Genomic DNA, 17,617 nt, shown 5'->3' on the forward strand with positions numbered 1-17,617 from the left:
TGTTTCTAAAACGTCTATAAACTTTTCATAATAATAGATGCACTTTCAGTTATGGGTTTTTTTTACACTTCAATTATATCAAGACATGTCGTTAATATGGTCACAAAGTGTCAATTATTCTGCTTTTAGTAAAACAATCTGTGCAATATATCCTTCCATCTTTTTACAGTCAACTTCTGACATTACATCATCGTCTTTAGTTATCTCGATTCAAACTTAGTTACGTTTCAAATCTGCGGAATTTACATTAATTGCATGTGAGATTCTTGTAACATATTATGCCTGAAGAATGTCGTCCTTTTTTCTTCTTCATCGTTCTCATTGTTATGTTGGAGTGTTCAGATGACTAGACCAATACACGAGATGAACTGCGCAGTGGTTTCCAAATCACGGAGCTCTCCATATAGTTTTCTTTCTATAGGGGTGTTTTGGGGCCAATGTCTTATACGGGCCTCTTGGTAAAGAGAGCAGTTTTGGAGGACGTGGTCGACATTTTCTGGTGATACTCCACATGGGCAGATTTCACTTGTGTAACTAAAGAGGCCAATTATTGATGCACAGCTGCGGTCACAGGTTGGACATCTGTAATCACCAGGCGCCGTTGCATTTTCACCCTTCTTTCCGCTGCTGTTGTGTATGGCACCTGCAATCCGAGACCCTTGCTTTATGATCTTTCTCTCCAAGTGGACTTATCCAGCGTTACCTTTTCCCACCTGCTAGTGTCGACGTGGTCGGCATTCTCTGGTGATACTCCACATGGGCAGATTTCACTGGCTCCAATTTTGAGCTTGCGGTACATGTGTTGTCGCATTTTGTTGTGTCCGGTCATTTGATAAACAGTAATTATTGGTAGGCATCTTGTATTCGGTTGCTAGCTAGCTACTTCCTTAATTTCTATAAAACAGATTCGATAAAAATATTTTCTATATCTATACAGCTGGTATACAGTTGAAAGTAAGCTTTCACCTTTTGTGTGTGATATAAAGTATGATGTAAAGTTTTGGCAATTTGATAGAATTTAATTTTTAAAAAATATGTTTAGGTGACACTTAAAAATAAAATGTACACAGCTGTATTTATTAATTATGAATAACATGTTCCAATGTTTACCCATTAATTGCTAGTTATTGCAAATTGCATTTTATTTTCACTTGGGTGTCACCCCCTAAAGGGTGTTACCCGGTGTTGACCGCACCCCCCTAGTGACGCCACTGGTAGCTAGCTATACCACCGACTCCTTTTCTTGTTTCTTTTTGGTAAATATTCCCATCGATCTTTATCGATATCTACCTATGTACCTTTTTTGTGACCATACAACTTACGACCTAATTTGAATCAACAATGGTTATCACGTGACAAGTTTTTTTTCAGTTGTTTTTGTTTTTTCAATGGTCACAACGTGGCCGATCGCTTTCGTGAATTCCCACCTAACATGCAGCAACATTCAGCTAATTCGTTAGTAGTTTCCTCTGTGGCGTAGCTAGGGTGGGGGAAAGAGGGTGGTACCCTAACAAAATAGCGCGGACAAAAAAGCGCCGACAAAATAGCGCGAACAAAATATCGCAGAAAAAAAAAATATTTTAGTCATTTTGCAAGAAATACTTTACATATCGTAAAATATGAACAGAGCCAATATTTTTGTTTCGTTTTATTGTTAACATTATTTCTTCGTCATTTTGCAGGAAACACTTTTAGATATCTTAAAACATAAATATGCAAACAGTAAGGAAAAAAATTATCATAAGTTAAATTGAATAATTTCAAAATATATCAATTATTTACATTCCAAAAGTGTACTTTGAAAACAGGCAAGGAGCAGCAGAAGGATCCATGTGTTGAACTATTGAAACCTTCTCCCGTCTCAAATCCTTTCACTTAAACACAAACAAACAACAAGCTAAATATAAAACAAACTTTAATTTAAAAAAAAAGTATTGCTTATATTGAGTGACATTGCATTCATTATTTTCAATCAATCATGCAATCACACATCTGGGAGAATGCTTCCGTCCTCTAAAAAAAAAAAAGTCCGATCGAGTCGTAAATCGAACTCTAGCCTCCAAGATGTCAGGCCAACGTGTTTTGCCACTGAGCTATCCAAGTACTTCTAAAAATTAATTTAAAATTTTTAACGAAGGGCCTAATTTTCTACATTATTTTGATTATTGTCACGAGTCGTCCGTCGCCGATTTAGTGCATTTTCCATATAAAACAAACTGATATAAGTACAACGTTTGGTTAATTTTTGTTGATTCGTGTGTTGTTATTGACACTGAATAATTGTGCAAAGTTTCAACTTCATCCGAGAATGAGAAGTAGGAGAAATAACGTGTTAATGATTTTGACCAGAAAGACGCAGTCACTTGATATAAAATTCGATTTAAAAAACAAAACAACTTAAAAAGCTGTTTTTCAATTAATTAACAAAAAACAACAACTTATGGTACAACGAAAAGTAATATTTGACAAAGATATAGAATTATAGACAGTCGCATACTGAAAACCGAGCTAGGTTAGGATGACCTAGCCCTGGCTTACGTAGTAATATCTATTATAAGCATGGTCAAGAGGCCAAGTGCGCTTGAACCTGGCTTGGCTTGGCTACCTAGAAGGGGGCTCGAGGTTCGACACACGACTCGGGAAGAGTTGTGTTTACTGAGCGCCTTGAGGCAGCACGGAAAGCCAACTCCTAGATACCCCCTCACCTCCCCCCCCCCCCCAACTGGTCCACAAATGAGATTGGACCAAAAGCGCTCTGAGCATGCTATAAGCATGAAAGTAGCGCTATATATTTTTTTAAAAAGCGGTGCCCGGCATTATCAACATTCTTGTCAGCCAAGTATTCCCGTCCTCAAAGTCCTGTATCCGAATATGGCTTACTAATGTTTGAAATGACGACCTCGCCTGTAGGTGTCGTCAGATCGGGGGTCGCCATTCCTGTTTGATGGTCGATGTGTTGATAAATGTAGATGTGGACGCGAGTTAGAAAATACAATCAACAACAGAACAGTTAGTAGATAAACTGAATAACTCCTGCTGGTAACTGCAAAACAATTTATTGAATAAAAAGGGCCACAGTCTACGTCATCTATTTACAGGGGCGGACTGGGTGTTAAATCGGCCCAGGCATTTCTATACATTCGGCCCACAAATTGTATATCATATGATGGACATCCATTTCTAGGTCCACCTGTCCTCAAAATCATTCTGTTAAGTTTGATAATGTATTGATAACTAAACGCATAATGCAATGGTATTTTCAAAAGAAATATAGTAGGCCTTATTCCTTAATTTGCTTTATAATCGCTTAAAGGGTGGGCCCTTAAAGGATGAAGCCTACTAGTAGCACTGTCTACGGATGTAGACTATTACATTATTTCGGAAAATGTGTTAGATTTAATTTAGCGTTACACTGTTGAGTCTGTAAAAGGTTTCTTTTTTAAACACGACGCTCAGAAGGCTTTTTATAAGAGAATTATATAAACTTTGTACAATTTAATGCGTTATATAGTGGCATTCATGAGACCCTTCAAGTGACCCTAACGGCACATTAAGGTATCGGCCCACCGGGCATTTGCCCGAATGCCCATATAGCCAGTTCGCCCCTGTCTATTTAGCTCGGTCGTCCTTGTCCGTTGATTCTATATTTCTGTTCTTATTTTTTTTTTATGATTCGTCACGTCACTACGGAGAAACCCAATTAAACCCAAACTTCTACGCGTCTTTCTATTGTGTCATTACAATACATACACTTCGATGAAATCGTTTAAATTGACAACACTTAACATGACTGAATACAAAGCAAGATAGATGGTACAACCATGGCATGGAACTATACTAAGAAAGACACTGTTGTCAACTTTGATAGTCAATGCCAACGTTAAAATTCCACACTCTGACAGTTTTATCGGATGAAGCAGAAGCGAGATACACTTCGTCTACGAAAATTGAATTGATGGCTTGTTGGTGGCCAGACAATGTCTGGAGACTTTGGTCCCTGGAAAACAAATACAAAGAATAAGTGATAATAAAAGTTATCAAGTTCAATTCGTCTTTCTGTACTATCTCCCAATAGACAGTCCTAACCCTAACTCATGCCATCACGTGCACAAACGTTTTACCAGACAGACTGACAGACATAGTGAGTTGATATAAGCGTTTGTGGTTTCATTGAGGAGCCACTAGCCTTATTTAAAGGCCACATTGTATACTAAAGAGGCAGACTATTATATATTAATCCAAGACAATTTTCAATTAGATCTTTGTTTTGAAACCTATCTATTAACTCTATTTAATCCAAAATTACTGCGTGCTTGTTTATCTAAAAGTATTGCTTCTAAAGTAGTTTCTCAACATTTTTTTAAGTCTAACGGTCTCTTCCATTTTCATCATTTCTTCGTCTTAATAAACCATAAGTTACTGCCAGACCTATTTAAGTTGCGCTATAGATTTAAATACGTTTGAGTGAAACTAGTGTAAAAGTATATTTTGTATCTATAGTTATATTGTATTTTTAGTACACAAATCGTGAGACAAATTTCCTCATGGATAATAAAGATTATTATTATTATTATTATACCATATCACTTACTCAGTTAAAGACCAGTATTTAATGAGTCCATCTTGACCAGCGCTGACCAAGTAACCTTCTCCATTGTCTGCATCAGTAATTATCAATTTCACACTTTCCACTCTAGAAAATGCCAACAGCGAGACTTTAATGAATTATGTAACATGCCTATAAAATATGTCAATATATTATGTTTATGTTAGTCACCTGTTAGTGTATTAAATTTATTCACGAGGTGGGCTTTGAGAAGAGATATTTTTAGTATCTGGAGCCCGAATTCAAATGGATCTAAATGTTAATGGTAACGCTGTGAAAAAAGAAATTAAATGTGTTTTGGCGGTGTCATAATTGTTCATTTTTAATTGTAGTGTTGTTTTACGCCTTCAGGCGAAAGCTTGGTGGAATAGGAATAAATTGCTCCGCCTGCCTACAAAAGTCAATGTCTACCAAGAAGTAATTCTCTTCTATGTGGATCTAAAACATTTTAAACGCTTTCACCAAAGATGCTTGCGCTCAATCATGAACATACGGTGGCAGACCGCACTACAGCGATGTTCTTTGCGAACGCCGGTATGCACAGTGTAGAGTACTATGGAGGGACTTGTTATGGCCTGATAGCTACGCTGGGTAGGGCACGTATGGATGAAGAACGTATGACAAAAAGCAGTTGTTGTTTTTTTGTGAGCTAAAAGGTGGTCGACGTAACAGAGGTGCCCCACGGAAACGCTTTAAAGATCAGCTTAGGCGCCAACTTGCTTTAACTGACATAGAAGAGAGCACCTGGCTGCAGAACGAGACAGCTGGAGGTTACTTACAAAAGATACGGTATACACATATAAGTCCAAAAGAAAATCCGCTGACAGACGTAAACGGCGAAAAGAAAATCTAAATCGACCACTGGTGAACAAAGGACGTTTTTGATTGTATGAAGTTTTAATGCAGAAAAAAAAACACTATAAAATTATTTTATTTGCTTACTTCAATAATATTTTTTTTTAAATACTCGTTACCACAATGCCAGAAAAGTTATTGCATAAATAACGGAATACTAAAATCACTCTAAGCAGAGACAGTGAATGGAAGACTACATAAAAGAATGGACGGGCTTGTCATTGATGGAGATTCTATCCAAGCCGAAATACAGAGGGGAACGGAGAAAGATGATTAACGGATCCTGTGTGGCGCCCCAACGGTCCAACAGACTAAAAGATAGGTGAAGATGAATGTGATAGTCGCTTTAATGTAATCCGCAAGGAAAAGACTAGGTTATACTAACCAACCATACGCCCGGAGTTTTGGAACTTTAGCTTACCTATTTATGACTGAACTGTTTTGATAACCTTTCAAAAAACATTTAATATTTCATGATTGGAAAATGAATAAACCAATTATCATAGAGAACAATAAAACATGGTTTGGAACTTTCGAAAAAAAAGATAAGTTTAGAGACACAAAGGGTTAACTTAAAAGGGATATTTGCGAAATGAATACAGTGAAGCAATTATTTACTTAGTGGTCCAAGGGGAACTCACCTCTGTCTGTGCTCATCAAATGTTCGGACAACCTTACTTCCCTTGTAGAGACAGATGGTCAAGTCATAGGCGCAGACGAAATAGCCCTGACTGTAACTGATGGTCATGATACTGTTGTTCGGACTCACCCAGACACATTTTATAGGCTGACCAGAGTTCTTGTCCCATAGTCGTACAGTCTATAAGAAAAACACAAAGAACATATTTTTCAAAAATATTTTTTTAATAATAAAAAAAAAGCTACTATAAAGAGTAATTGTATCAATTAATTTGGATCAATCATAGAATTAAATTTGTAATAGATGTAGACTAACAATATTAAATCTGTACGAATAGAAATATTTGTACCAATTATTTTCGTTTAGTGCAATAACATGCTTTTAGCTTTCTCAATGGGCTATTATCCTTTCATTTGTCTGGACCAGATGGGAAAGGGATGGGGAAGAAAGAAGAGTGCATAACAGCGCATCACAGTGCATCCCGTAGTATCACTATATTGAAAAGCTCATCACATTAACTTAACATATTCTGGACATTTCATTGCAATATGGACATTTGCTTGCAATATAATATACATTTCATTGCAAGATTATGGATATTTGTTTGCAATATAATATACATTTGAATACAAGATTATGGATATTTATGGCTACCATCTCCTGAAGAGCTTTTTCAAGAAAGATTTGATTTGATTTGATTTTGATTTTAGGCACATCGGCACAATTTAGGCCATGTCGTGCCTGCAGTCCCTTAAGGACTACTCTCTCTCTCTAAACAACAAGGGCCAGATTCATTAAAATCAAGGTCTATTCACAGTTAAAATAGTAAAGGTAGTAAAAATTTAATTATTTGGTAAAAATCTAATGTAAATAGTACATGTTCACAAATTCATAAATCAGATCTTCGTAGATAGCCCCACTTCCCGGATAAAGCCCAGTACCTTCCCAGGGATATGTGCAAATAGTGTTTTTAAATTAGGGGCTCTAAAATATTTCTCCCTGACATCCTGGTATTTGGGGCAATCAACGAGGATATGTTCCACGGTGAGGTGAGAGTCACAGTACTCACTAAGTGGGGGCTCCTCTCTCTTCAGCACAAGGGAGTGCGTGATGTAGGTGTGGCCAATCCTAAGTCTGGACATGGTCGTGCTACCACGCCTTGTCAGACCCTTAGATGTGGGCCGCCACCTGACATCCGCCACAATCTGCCTGCACCCATTAAACCACTGTTACATCAGATCAACGTGGTCGTCTCCTTTCCATTAGGGCTAAAACTCAAAGATTTTAAAACTCCTTTACCCCACTTTCGGTCAGAGTGTTACAAGATCATCTGTCGTCATCAAGAAGTACATAGAAGTCAAACTAATAAAGCGCTGGTTGTGAATGTGTGTGTGTTTCGTGAGTGAATGTTGTTCGAATTATTCATCCATACTGTTTTTGTAAAGTAGTTACGCTGAGGTTGTCAATTGTAGTCAATCTGAATTTACATTCCATTGGATCTATAAAATTATCTTATCTCTTATCAGATGTCTTATCTTATTTGTGTGCAAGATTCTGCACGTGTTGCATAGAAAAAAATTATTATTTTTTCATTGTTTCCTATGCCTTATGAACCCAATACGTAATGAGCTTCGTTTTAATATCCTACACGTTTTTAATAATTACTTCAGCAAACGACCATGATCTTTCCCGCAATTGTCTTCCCAAAAAAGTCATTCCACTTAAGAATAATTTCCATATATTTTAAGAATAAGATCACCATGGAATGTGGAAACCAGCACAACTGAGAAATAAATTAAGCATGGTAGGAGTCGGCAGGAATATTAACACATGATAGAATATAATACCTGCTAGACTTTTCGTAGTCGATCTGGTCTCAGAGCACCATCGATACCTTTGCGCATTAACATGGTTTAACATTTTTTGTCTTGAGTGAACTTATTTCTATCTAAATATATTGTAATAAAATGATACCTTATCACCGGCAGCAGTCACTATGACCTGGCAGTCCTCGGACATGTCCACACTGAAGACAGCAGCAGAGTGGCCACTTAGTGTATGAACGAGTAAAGTTCGACCTACATCCCACAACTTGGCCTGATAAAAAAAATCTTAATGTTATCATTTTTTATTGTATCAGATATTAATCTAATATATATTCCTAAAGCCCTAAGTTATATCGACACTTGCTTCTGGATAGATCAGCTGCGTTGAGAGGGGAACTGCTGTGTAGAAGAGACCAATCGTCATAGAAGGCCTAAGCACTGACATGCAACGTCACAACATGTGTGCATTTTAGACCAATAGCTTGTTCTTCGTCATAGGCCTGCACGACGCGGCAACGAGATAGTGGTCTCCACAGCCCACAGGTTGCAACGTCGCAGGTCAGTGGTGAGGCCTTCTATGACATAGGGTCTGGGTGTAGGTAACATCCATCCGACCATACCTAATTCCCAGGAATTCTTCTCATTTTCATGAAATTATCCATGGTTTATTCGCGACTGAAAGAGGTCATGCTGTGTTGCCAGCAATATTAGTCATCTTTCCCTAGATTATATTAGAAACGAATTTTAAACTGGTGAACTAAGGAATATAATATCTTCTTGTAAAATGTTTTGTTTTACATGTTTTGGATGTTCCTTCAGAGTTAAAAATAATTTACTTTCTAATCCAATTTACTGACATAGTCCTCACCATTTTGTCTTGGGATCCAGATACCATCACAGTCCCGCGTAATTTGAGACACAGGACTTGATTCTTATGTCCGAAGAACGTTCGAGTGGTCTGTCCAGTCCTGAGATTCCACATCTGAAAACATTCAGAATCACACCTATTGATAGTTTAGATACATGATTATACATTTTCATTACAATTCATCCTATTGAAATTACAAAGCCCATCATGGGTCAAAGTGGAAGCTAGAAAGTGGACGAGACACTTGGTGGACACGGATTTCGAAAACGGCTCTAACAATTAAAAGAAAAAAAAAGGTTGTGTACAAATCTTTGGAGAAAAAAATTACTTCATAATTTGCCGCACAGTGAAAACTCTGAATTAACCTTTATTTTTTTCAAAATATAATCTTTTAAAAATTAAATATGGCTTGCATGCGTTTTCAGCTGGTATAACCGCAACCAACTCAAATGTTTCTTTAAAGCCAAGAAAGAGTTTAATAAACATGAACTATCGGCGCACCGTATTAAGAGTGAATTACTAGCCGTAATTAGCTGGATTGTCAATGGAAAACCTTGATTGTGCAAAACTCACTGGAAAGACCTCGTAATAAATAGTAATTTCTAGCAGGACCGGACTTAGATAACTGGATGTCCTAGGAAAAGTGCAAGCGGAGGCCCTCGGCGGTTGCGTAGTTTGCCTATGACTAAGGCCGGCCCTGTTACAATACATAAATGGAATGAGAGAGTATGGAGAAGTATTACATTAAATAGAAGACATTGGTTTAAAAAAAAACAAACTAAAATGTGTTTTTTGATGTTTCTTTTTCCTCCTTGTATCATGCTCATAATTTAACAGTTTACACTGCAAGGCAAATTACGTAATTGTCTCCCTTTTCTATTGATCTATTTTGAGGAGTTGCTTACCCTGATTGTGGTATCAAACGAACCACTGAGGAGAAGATGTTTGGTGAAGAACTGGACACACCAGACTCCTTTGCTGTGGCCGGTCAACGTCTGCTCCATAACTCCGGTGTGGATGTCCCAAATAATGATGGTCTGGTCAGCGGAGCCGGTGGCGACTTTGTCTCCGTAACATGTCACACACTGGACACTACGCCAGAAGTAGAGGGATAAATTTATTAACGTATAATTTTCGTTCTCAATCTTATCTTATCTTATAATATAGATTGCAGACGTTACTTAAAAATGAATTACGTCAATGTCAATCTAGTCTTGCATGTCAATCAAGGATTTAAACTCTGCTAAGGCGTTTGTTTCCCTGGCTGATTCAGGCAACCCTCCCATTCTCTAACGACAATAGGGAAGAAGGTGCACTTGTACGAATTTGTGCGAAGTGTGCCTCTATCTTTGTGTCTTTCTGAATATTTTATTAGGTTTTGTTTTTCGTTGTAAATTATGGTTCAGTGTTTTATGTATTATAGCTACTTTACTTTTCATTCTGTTGTCTGTCTCTAATATTAGAGATTTTACTAAAGGTGTTACTCTAATCAAATCGAAATATTCGTTTGTTATGAATCTCACTGCTCTATTTAGTGTAAGTTCTAGAAATAATTCGGTTTACACCTGACTATTTCGGTACTTGAAGCCGAATATTTAAAAAAGGCAAACGCTTTGATTATTTAATTTAAAACATAATATTATCACTTTATTTTATAAGATGTAATAGCAGATGTTATTGAGGGAATTGGGAGAGGGCCATATGAGTCCCAGACACGCGTACACGGGACCGTATTTATCACTGCAACAACTCCAATGGAGCCAAGTCTCTGCCGCTACATTATGCAGCATGAAAGCAAGTTTCGAAAAGCCGGATAGCACCCCCCGACGGGCCGGATAGAGCCCGCGAGCGATGGTTTCAGTATCACCGCTTTAAATTTTAAATAGAAAGGAAACCTCTCGCAGTAACCCCCCCCCCTTACCCATTGTTATGGCATGAAAGGAATTAGTTATTAGTTTCATAGAAAGGAAATATTGTGTCTTAGAGACCAATGACGCGACTAGTAAAAACAAGACTCGGATTTTTAGAAAGAATAACGGAACATAAACGGAGTACTTTTTGACGGCTTTAGAGAGAGGCAGTTCTTATGAGCGTAGAGATTTCGCTTGACGACATTCGACGGTTCTCTTCTATATTGTTAAACTTATTCAACATTCACAACCAGCGTCGACTAACTTATATTATTAGCCTTTCGACTGTGTTATTGGATTTCGTTATTGGAGTGTTATCTCCGTTTGACTTATATGCAGCGCGGAAGCGCCTAATATCATACATAACAAACGAATATTCACATTTGACTAGAGTAACACCTTTAGTAAAATCACTAAATTTAGAAAGCCTTCAGGACAGAAGGCTCAAAAGTAAAGTAGCAATTATACATAAAACACTGAACCATAATCTTCAAATACAAAAACAAAATTTAATAAAATACTCTGAAAGACACAAAGATAAAGGTACATTCCTCGTTCCCTATGCTAGGACAAATATGTACAAATACTCCTTCTTCCCTAGTGCTATTAGAGCATGGAATGGGTTGCCTGAGCTAGCCAGGAAAACCAGTGACTTGGCAGAATTTAAGTTATAATATGCATGACTGAATGCATGACGCGTAGGACGTAATCATCTTCTTTTTTGAAGTAACGTCTGTATTGTATAAGATAAGATAAGATGTCGTAACAAGCAACAATAAGAGATAGGGCCGGAGCGTAGAACGGAGGGACAATAGACGCAACAAAAAGTTCCAACTACCTTTGTGTATGACCGACCAGTTCCAGAGATTGATAGCGAGCGTTGTTCCAGTTATATCTCAAGTGGCAGTTGTCTCTGTAGACTAGCTTCCAGTTCGGTTTGGAGGGGATAGGAACATGTATGGTCACTTCCTGGCATTTGGCCTTCCAGAGGGTGTTACTGCTAGCTAGGCTGTGCCAGCGTTTGCTTACCTGTGTCGATAGAAACGGACAATAAGAATTGAAACTTCTGAAAGATTGAGTTTTGAAATGAAATTTTAAAAAGTCCATCAAACCTTAGTTTTTGAAACGGGATTGAAAATCTGAGCAGGAGAAATTCGAAACTTTTTATTAATAGCTCCCTCTATGTTTCTATCTTTCTCTCTTTCTTTTTTCTCTCTCTCTCCCTTTCTCTCCATCTCTCTCCCTCTCTCCCCCACCCTCTATCTCTTCCTCTCTATCTCCATAGCTCTCCCTTTCTCTTCTTCTCTGCTCTATCTCCCCTCTCTTTCTCTCTCTCTCCCTCTTCGTCTCTCTCTCCCTTTCTCTCTTTCTCTCCCACTCTCTCCATCTCTCTCCCTCTCTCCCCCACCCTCTATCTCTTCCTCTCTATCTCCATAGCTCTCCCTTTCTCTTCTTCTCTGCTCTATCTCCCCTCTCTTTCTCTCTCTCTCCCTCTTCGTCTCTCTCTCCCTTTCTCTCTTTCTCTCCCACTCTCTCCATCTCTCTCCCTCTCTCCCCCACCCTCTATCTCTTCCTCTCTATCTCCATAGCTCTCCCTTTCTCTTCTTCTCTGCTCTATCTCCCCTCTCTTTCTCTCTCTCTCCCTCTTCGTCTCTCTCTCCCTTTCTCTCTTTCTCTCCCACTCTCTCCATCTCTCTCCCTCTTCTTCTCTCTCTCCCTCTCTCTTAATTTTACATCCATTTCTTCATCATTCTCTCAATGTCACTCTCTTTCAATACTTCTTTATTCCTTTCTGTCCTCTCCTTCTTTCCCTCATTCTCCTACTCTCTTCTCTCTCACTTTGTTTTTGTTTTGTTCTGTCTCTTTCCTTCTCTTAGTTTTCCTTCCCCTATTCATTACGTATTTCCTTTTGGACATTTTTTTCTCCACATTTTAGTTTGACTACTCTCACATTCTTTCTCTTCTTTAGGCGCCATTTTCCGGATTTGTGGTTCGAAAAGATTTTTTCCGACGACCTGATGTCTGACAGGTTGTGCGGTATGCGCGCTGGACTGTCGTTCGGACTCCTCGATGGTCCCGGGTTCATATCCTGCCCGCTCCATCACCCGTCGTCCTGCGGGAATTTTGGACTAGGAAGGAAATTATCTTCAACTCTAAAGGAACATCCGAAACATGTAAAACATTTTACAAGCATGTTTTACAAACCTGGCGTGGTCCGGCAGCCTTTTACCCCAAGTCCTGTCTGAATGTTCCACGACGGCAGCATCCATTACTACAATTAGGCCTACTACGATTACTACAATTGGCTCGTGCCATATACGTAGCGCGCAGCCTCTGTATCCAGACAGCTCCTTATCAGCAGCCTAAGACTATTCTGTAACTGTCACACAAAAACCGTGAAAGGGTCGCCAATCCCGCTGCCCAGTGCTTATGACAACGCCATGTGGAAGTTGCGGAACTGCATGGCGGACTTGTTGGTCTGGGTTGCAGGGTCTCTATTCCATCCTCACACGAGCGAGAGAAAAAAAAAAGCTCGCCCTGGATTGCCCACAGAGGTCTGGTTCACTACCCGTCATCGGCCTTTATAGTTCCAGTACTCGACGTTTACACGAGGGCGCTACATTGAAGCTACAGGAGTTGAAATCTTCCCGAGAAGTAGTAGTACCAGATATTACTATAAATGTGTATGTAATCTTCTATTCAGCTTATAATGTTTTGCATCTCACCTTGCAGGCAATAAGCAGTTGACGAACACTCAAGTGGGACAAAATTTTGAGAGCCAGTTTCCTTGGAAGTAGACCGACTAAGTCTTTTTGCTGCTTGAACTGTGAACAAAGAAGGGTGGGGGGGGGGGTAAAGGAAATAAAGCGTGTACATATTTTTATAAGAGAAGTGTTGAGACAATATGTTAAATGTGTATGGACCAAGTGTAAATAATAAATATAATTATCTTTATCATCAATTGCAAATGAGTGTACAAGAAGTGATGGTTCAGGGAGTGATGGATCAGAGAGTATAAAGGAAGTGATGGTTCAGAGAGTATAAAGGAAGTGATGGTTCAGAGAGTATTAAGGAAGTAATGGTCCAGAGAGTATTAAGGAAGTAATGGTTCAGAGAGTATTAGAATGTAAAGAAAGTGATGGTTCAGATAGTATAAAGGAAGTGAAGGATCAGAGAGTATAAAGGAAGTGATGGTTCAGAAAGTATAAAGGAAATGATGGTTCAGAGAGTATAAAGGAAGTGATGGTTTAGAAAATATAAAGGTAGTGATGGGTCAGAGAGTATACAAGAAATGATGGTTTAGAGTTTAGAGCGTATACGGGAAGTTATAGTTAAGAGACTATTTAGGGAGTAATCTAATGCATGCTTGTCTAAAACTCAACTGTTTGGCTAATACAACGAATCTGTCGATTACAGAGGTTTAAGTATAGGCCTACAGTTTTGTTTTGCAAGTTAGAAACATAGTCATGTATTTGGAATATTCAAGACAGACTATGTAATGTTAAGGACGCTAATTCAAAATGTACTGTTGCCAACTAAATGAAAAACAAATTAACTATAAAAGAACTTAGACAATTTGATTCAGTGGTGCTAAAATATGAATAATAAAATTATCATACAACTTTTAAAAAACAAAGCTTATCAACACCGAATAAATAAATTTAAAAAAAGCTAGCAGTATATAGTAATTTTTACGCCGTAGTTACAAATTTCTCACATTACTTCAGCAGTGTCTACGGTGGTTTACATGTTTTTTAGTTGCCCATAAGACTTAAGATTCAAGAAAGAAATAAAATGTCTAAAATATAAAAAAAACACGACAAACTTACAGACAGATATTTAGAGACAAAGTAAATTTGGCGTGGGTCTAGTGACAGAATCAGTTGCTCGAGAAATTCATTCCTTTTACTATCTGTGGATACAAGTCATTCATGTTACATTTCATTAACATCAAGAAATTACAAAGTGTAACTGAATGATACAATGAATGTAGACTAGATCTAGTCTTAATTAACATCTTGACCTTTATAAACTACATGGAAGATTGGATGAAAAAGATGCTCTTGTCTTGTATTTCAAAGACCAGTGTGTGGGGACGAACGTATGCCAAGGCTGAAGGTTGTCTGCCTTACACACACACACTCACACACACAATCTATTAGCCAGTAGCCACACAGCAAGTTAAACAATAAAGACAAGTGACCAACTGACAAATGAACAAGCAAAATTATACAAATACTTTTTTAAAAAAAACGTATCTTAGGGGAAGAACTCCACACTTACAATTTCATCTCTCAATAATATAGAAGTTATTTCCTTCATTCAATATCAAGGAAAATAATTAATTATTAATAACTACTTGACTAACAGGTCATTTTCTATGTATTAATTTCTTGTTAGGTTTAATTTTTTAAAAAAAGTTTACAGTTTTAACTTGAGCCGAGAATGGGTGATGGATAAATAGCGTGAATAATTACATAAGGAGACAAAACGCCACATATTTAGCCATATCTCTAAATACTGTATTATAATAAATAATTTTCAAGTTTCAACTTGATCCAAAATAGGAAACAAATTACTTAGCTGTAACTCTATTAAAGAACGAAACATTTGATTAAAATAGGATAAGCCCCTTTTTTCACAGTTGGGCTGCGCAGGCCACGGGAAATACTGCATTCCTCACTGATCTTCGGACTCGAAGACAAGCTTTATTATTAGTATTATTATATTGGATAGGAATACGTCAGCCGAACGGATAAACCCATTTTCATACTCTTCTTTTATTTTCGTGGCAAAATATTTTTAAAATGTGAAGGGGACATACTCCATGTTTGACATGGATCTAAATTCAATCCAGTAGAGCAGTAATACCGGCTAGTTTTAACATATAAGCAATTTTTAAAAACTATAGATCAGCGGTTCTCAACCTTTTATGCTCGGCGACCCCTTTTTACAATCCCCCATTCTGCCTCGACCCCCCACCCACCCACACACACACACACACACAGCAATAGAAGAATAGACAATAACAATCCATATTTTCGATGGTCTTAGGCGACCCCTGGCAAATCGTCAATCGACCCCCAAGGGGTTCGCGATCCACAGATTGAGAACCCCTGCTATAGATGCACCATTAAACAATGAGACCCTGTTATTACGTACCAGTCCATCTGTGCCTGTAACAGTTGAGTAGCTCTTTAGCTTCTGTGGGTAGATTTAATACCGACACGGTAACTGTATCACTCTGTTAATGGGACGTAGATTCATGTCATTACTTTTCTCCAATAGATACACATACATACTCTCAATATTCAACAAGTCTACTATCGTTGAAAAATCCATAAAGTTTGTTTCATAAGCTTTGCTTGCCTTAGTATTTACAACGTGCCAATGGTATATATCTTTATTGTGCTTAATTAAAAATTGTTTTTTTTCGTTAAGGGTTACCCGTGACCACTTGGGCCTCTGAGGGTTAATTAAACTCTATTAATGGCACGTAGATTCATGTAACTATTTTTTACCAATAGATACATATACATACTCTCAATATTCAACAAGTCTATTATTGTCGAAAAATCCATAACATTTGTTTTTAACAAAATGATTTATAAGTTTTGTTTGTCTTTGTATTTACAATGTCTGATTGGTATATGTCTTTATTGTGCTTAATTAAAAGTTGTTTTTTTCGTTAAGGGTTACCCGTGACCACTTGGGCCTCTGAGGGTTGATTAAATTTAAAATACGTGCCGGGCACAAATAAAGTTATTGCTATTTAGAATTGGACTAATGAAACTTGTTATTAGTATATTGCGTTAGTTTGCCTTTATGTCATGGCGGTGTGAGCGTGCGTGCGTGCTTGTGTGTGTTTATGAATTAGTAATTAATGTGCGTTTAATTGGTGTCTATCGAAGTGGTTGTGTTTCGTGGATGTGTAAAGATACAGTGGCTTAACAAACATGGCGCCAAGGGGTGCATTGCGCCCGAGCTCACAACCAATAGGGGCCCGATTGGCATCTGTAATTGGAAAAAATGTGTTGGCTTTAAGAGTTTAAATGTTTCAAATTATTGCATTACTCCAGTCATCGACATCTATTTTATTTAAATTATTTCGCTGGTGTCCGAGGATAATCTAATTACTATAGTATGAAATTTAAAGGAGTTAAATACCCCTTTCATACCTTATGGTCTTAAGGCAGATGATGTAACATACTATTAAAGGAAGGTAACTCTTTAATTGTCAGTACAAATTTTCATTACTTTATAATGTTATATTTTTTTTTAAACAACAATAATAATAATAACAATTTGTTAGCAATGTTAAAGTGCTATATTAGATAAAATTATGTATGTTTTTTGTATTAATTAATTGTTTTTACTTTCTTTAATTCCAAGGTATAAATTAACTTATTAAAATACACTAATTAATAGTATGAGTACAAAGTTTCATAAAATCATATTCACTTTTACTATATATCGAATTTAATTACAATGAATAATTATGCAATAGGAAACACTGACCCGATTATGACTGTGAGAAATAACATGAACTAAAATTGTACCAGACAGCCAGAGTGAGTTGATGAAAGCTTTGTAATAAATGTTTATGTTAAAACAATTGTTCTTATTATCTCCAGACATAAGTCCTTGGAGATCACAAACGACTTTCTACTGAGAAGGCTATACAACGATCTTACTAAAGGTGCTTCATAACCTTTTGTTTCCTATGACGTTGGTGTGAAACGTTCAGTCATAATAATTGCACTGTGGGAAGCCTGTAGGTTCCTACACACTGACGACTAATACACATTCAGAATATCAGAAGATGCATCTTGTGACTCGGAATCCTTGCAAGCTACATGCTTGGCCAAGGACCTTTCAAATGGCTCAAGGTTTGAGGACAAGTCACATGCT

The 17,617-nt window shown here is 37.5% G+C and overlaps 1 protein-coding gene across 5 annotated transcripts in view; it reads right to left on the reverse strand.

Annotated features, from left to right (window-relative positions):
• Positions 1-1,642: 1,642 nt before the first annotated feature.
• Positions 1,643-17,617, reverse strand: part of LOC106067666 (F-box/WD repeat-containing protein 7-like) — a 37,473-nt gene continuing 21,498 nt past the window's right edge. For all 5 annotated transcript variants that reach the window (XM_056033853.1, XM_056033854.1, XM_056033855.1 and 2 more), the window contains 10 exons: positions 15,869-15,950; positions 14,536-14,618; positions 13,432-13,530; positions 11,544-11,734; positions 9,701-9,887; positions 8,796-8,909; positions 8,076-8,198; positions 6,103-6,281; positions 4,592-4,693; positions 1,643-3,997 (listed from right to left, as the gene is read on the reverse strand). In XM_056033853.1, the coding sequence (XP_055889828.1) occupies positions 3,856-3,997; positions 4,592-4,693; positions 6,103-6,281; positions 8,076-8,198; positions 8,796-8,909; positions 9,701-9,887; positions 11,544-11,734; positions 13,432-13,530; positions 14,536-14,618; positions 15,869-15,950 (1,302 nt within the window). In that variant the 3' untranslated portion in view covers positions 1,643-3,855. The remainder of the gene's footprint in view (positions 3,998-4,591; positions 4,694-6,102; positions 6,282-8,075; positions 8,199-8,795; positions 8,910-9,700; positions 9,888-11,543; positions 11,735-13,431; positions 13,531-14,535; positions 14,619-15,868; positions 15,951-17,617) is intronic.

The sequence above is a fragment of the Biomphalaria glabrata genome, chromosome 6 (genome assembly GCF_947242115.1).
Source record: "Biomphalaria glabrata chromosome 6, xgBioGlab47.1, whole genome shotgun sequence".
NCBI classification, from domain to species: domain Eukaryota; kingdom Metazoa; phylum Mollusca; class Gastropoda; family Planorbidae; genus Biomphalaria; species Biomphalaria glabrata.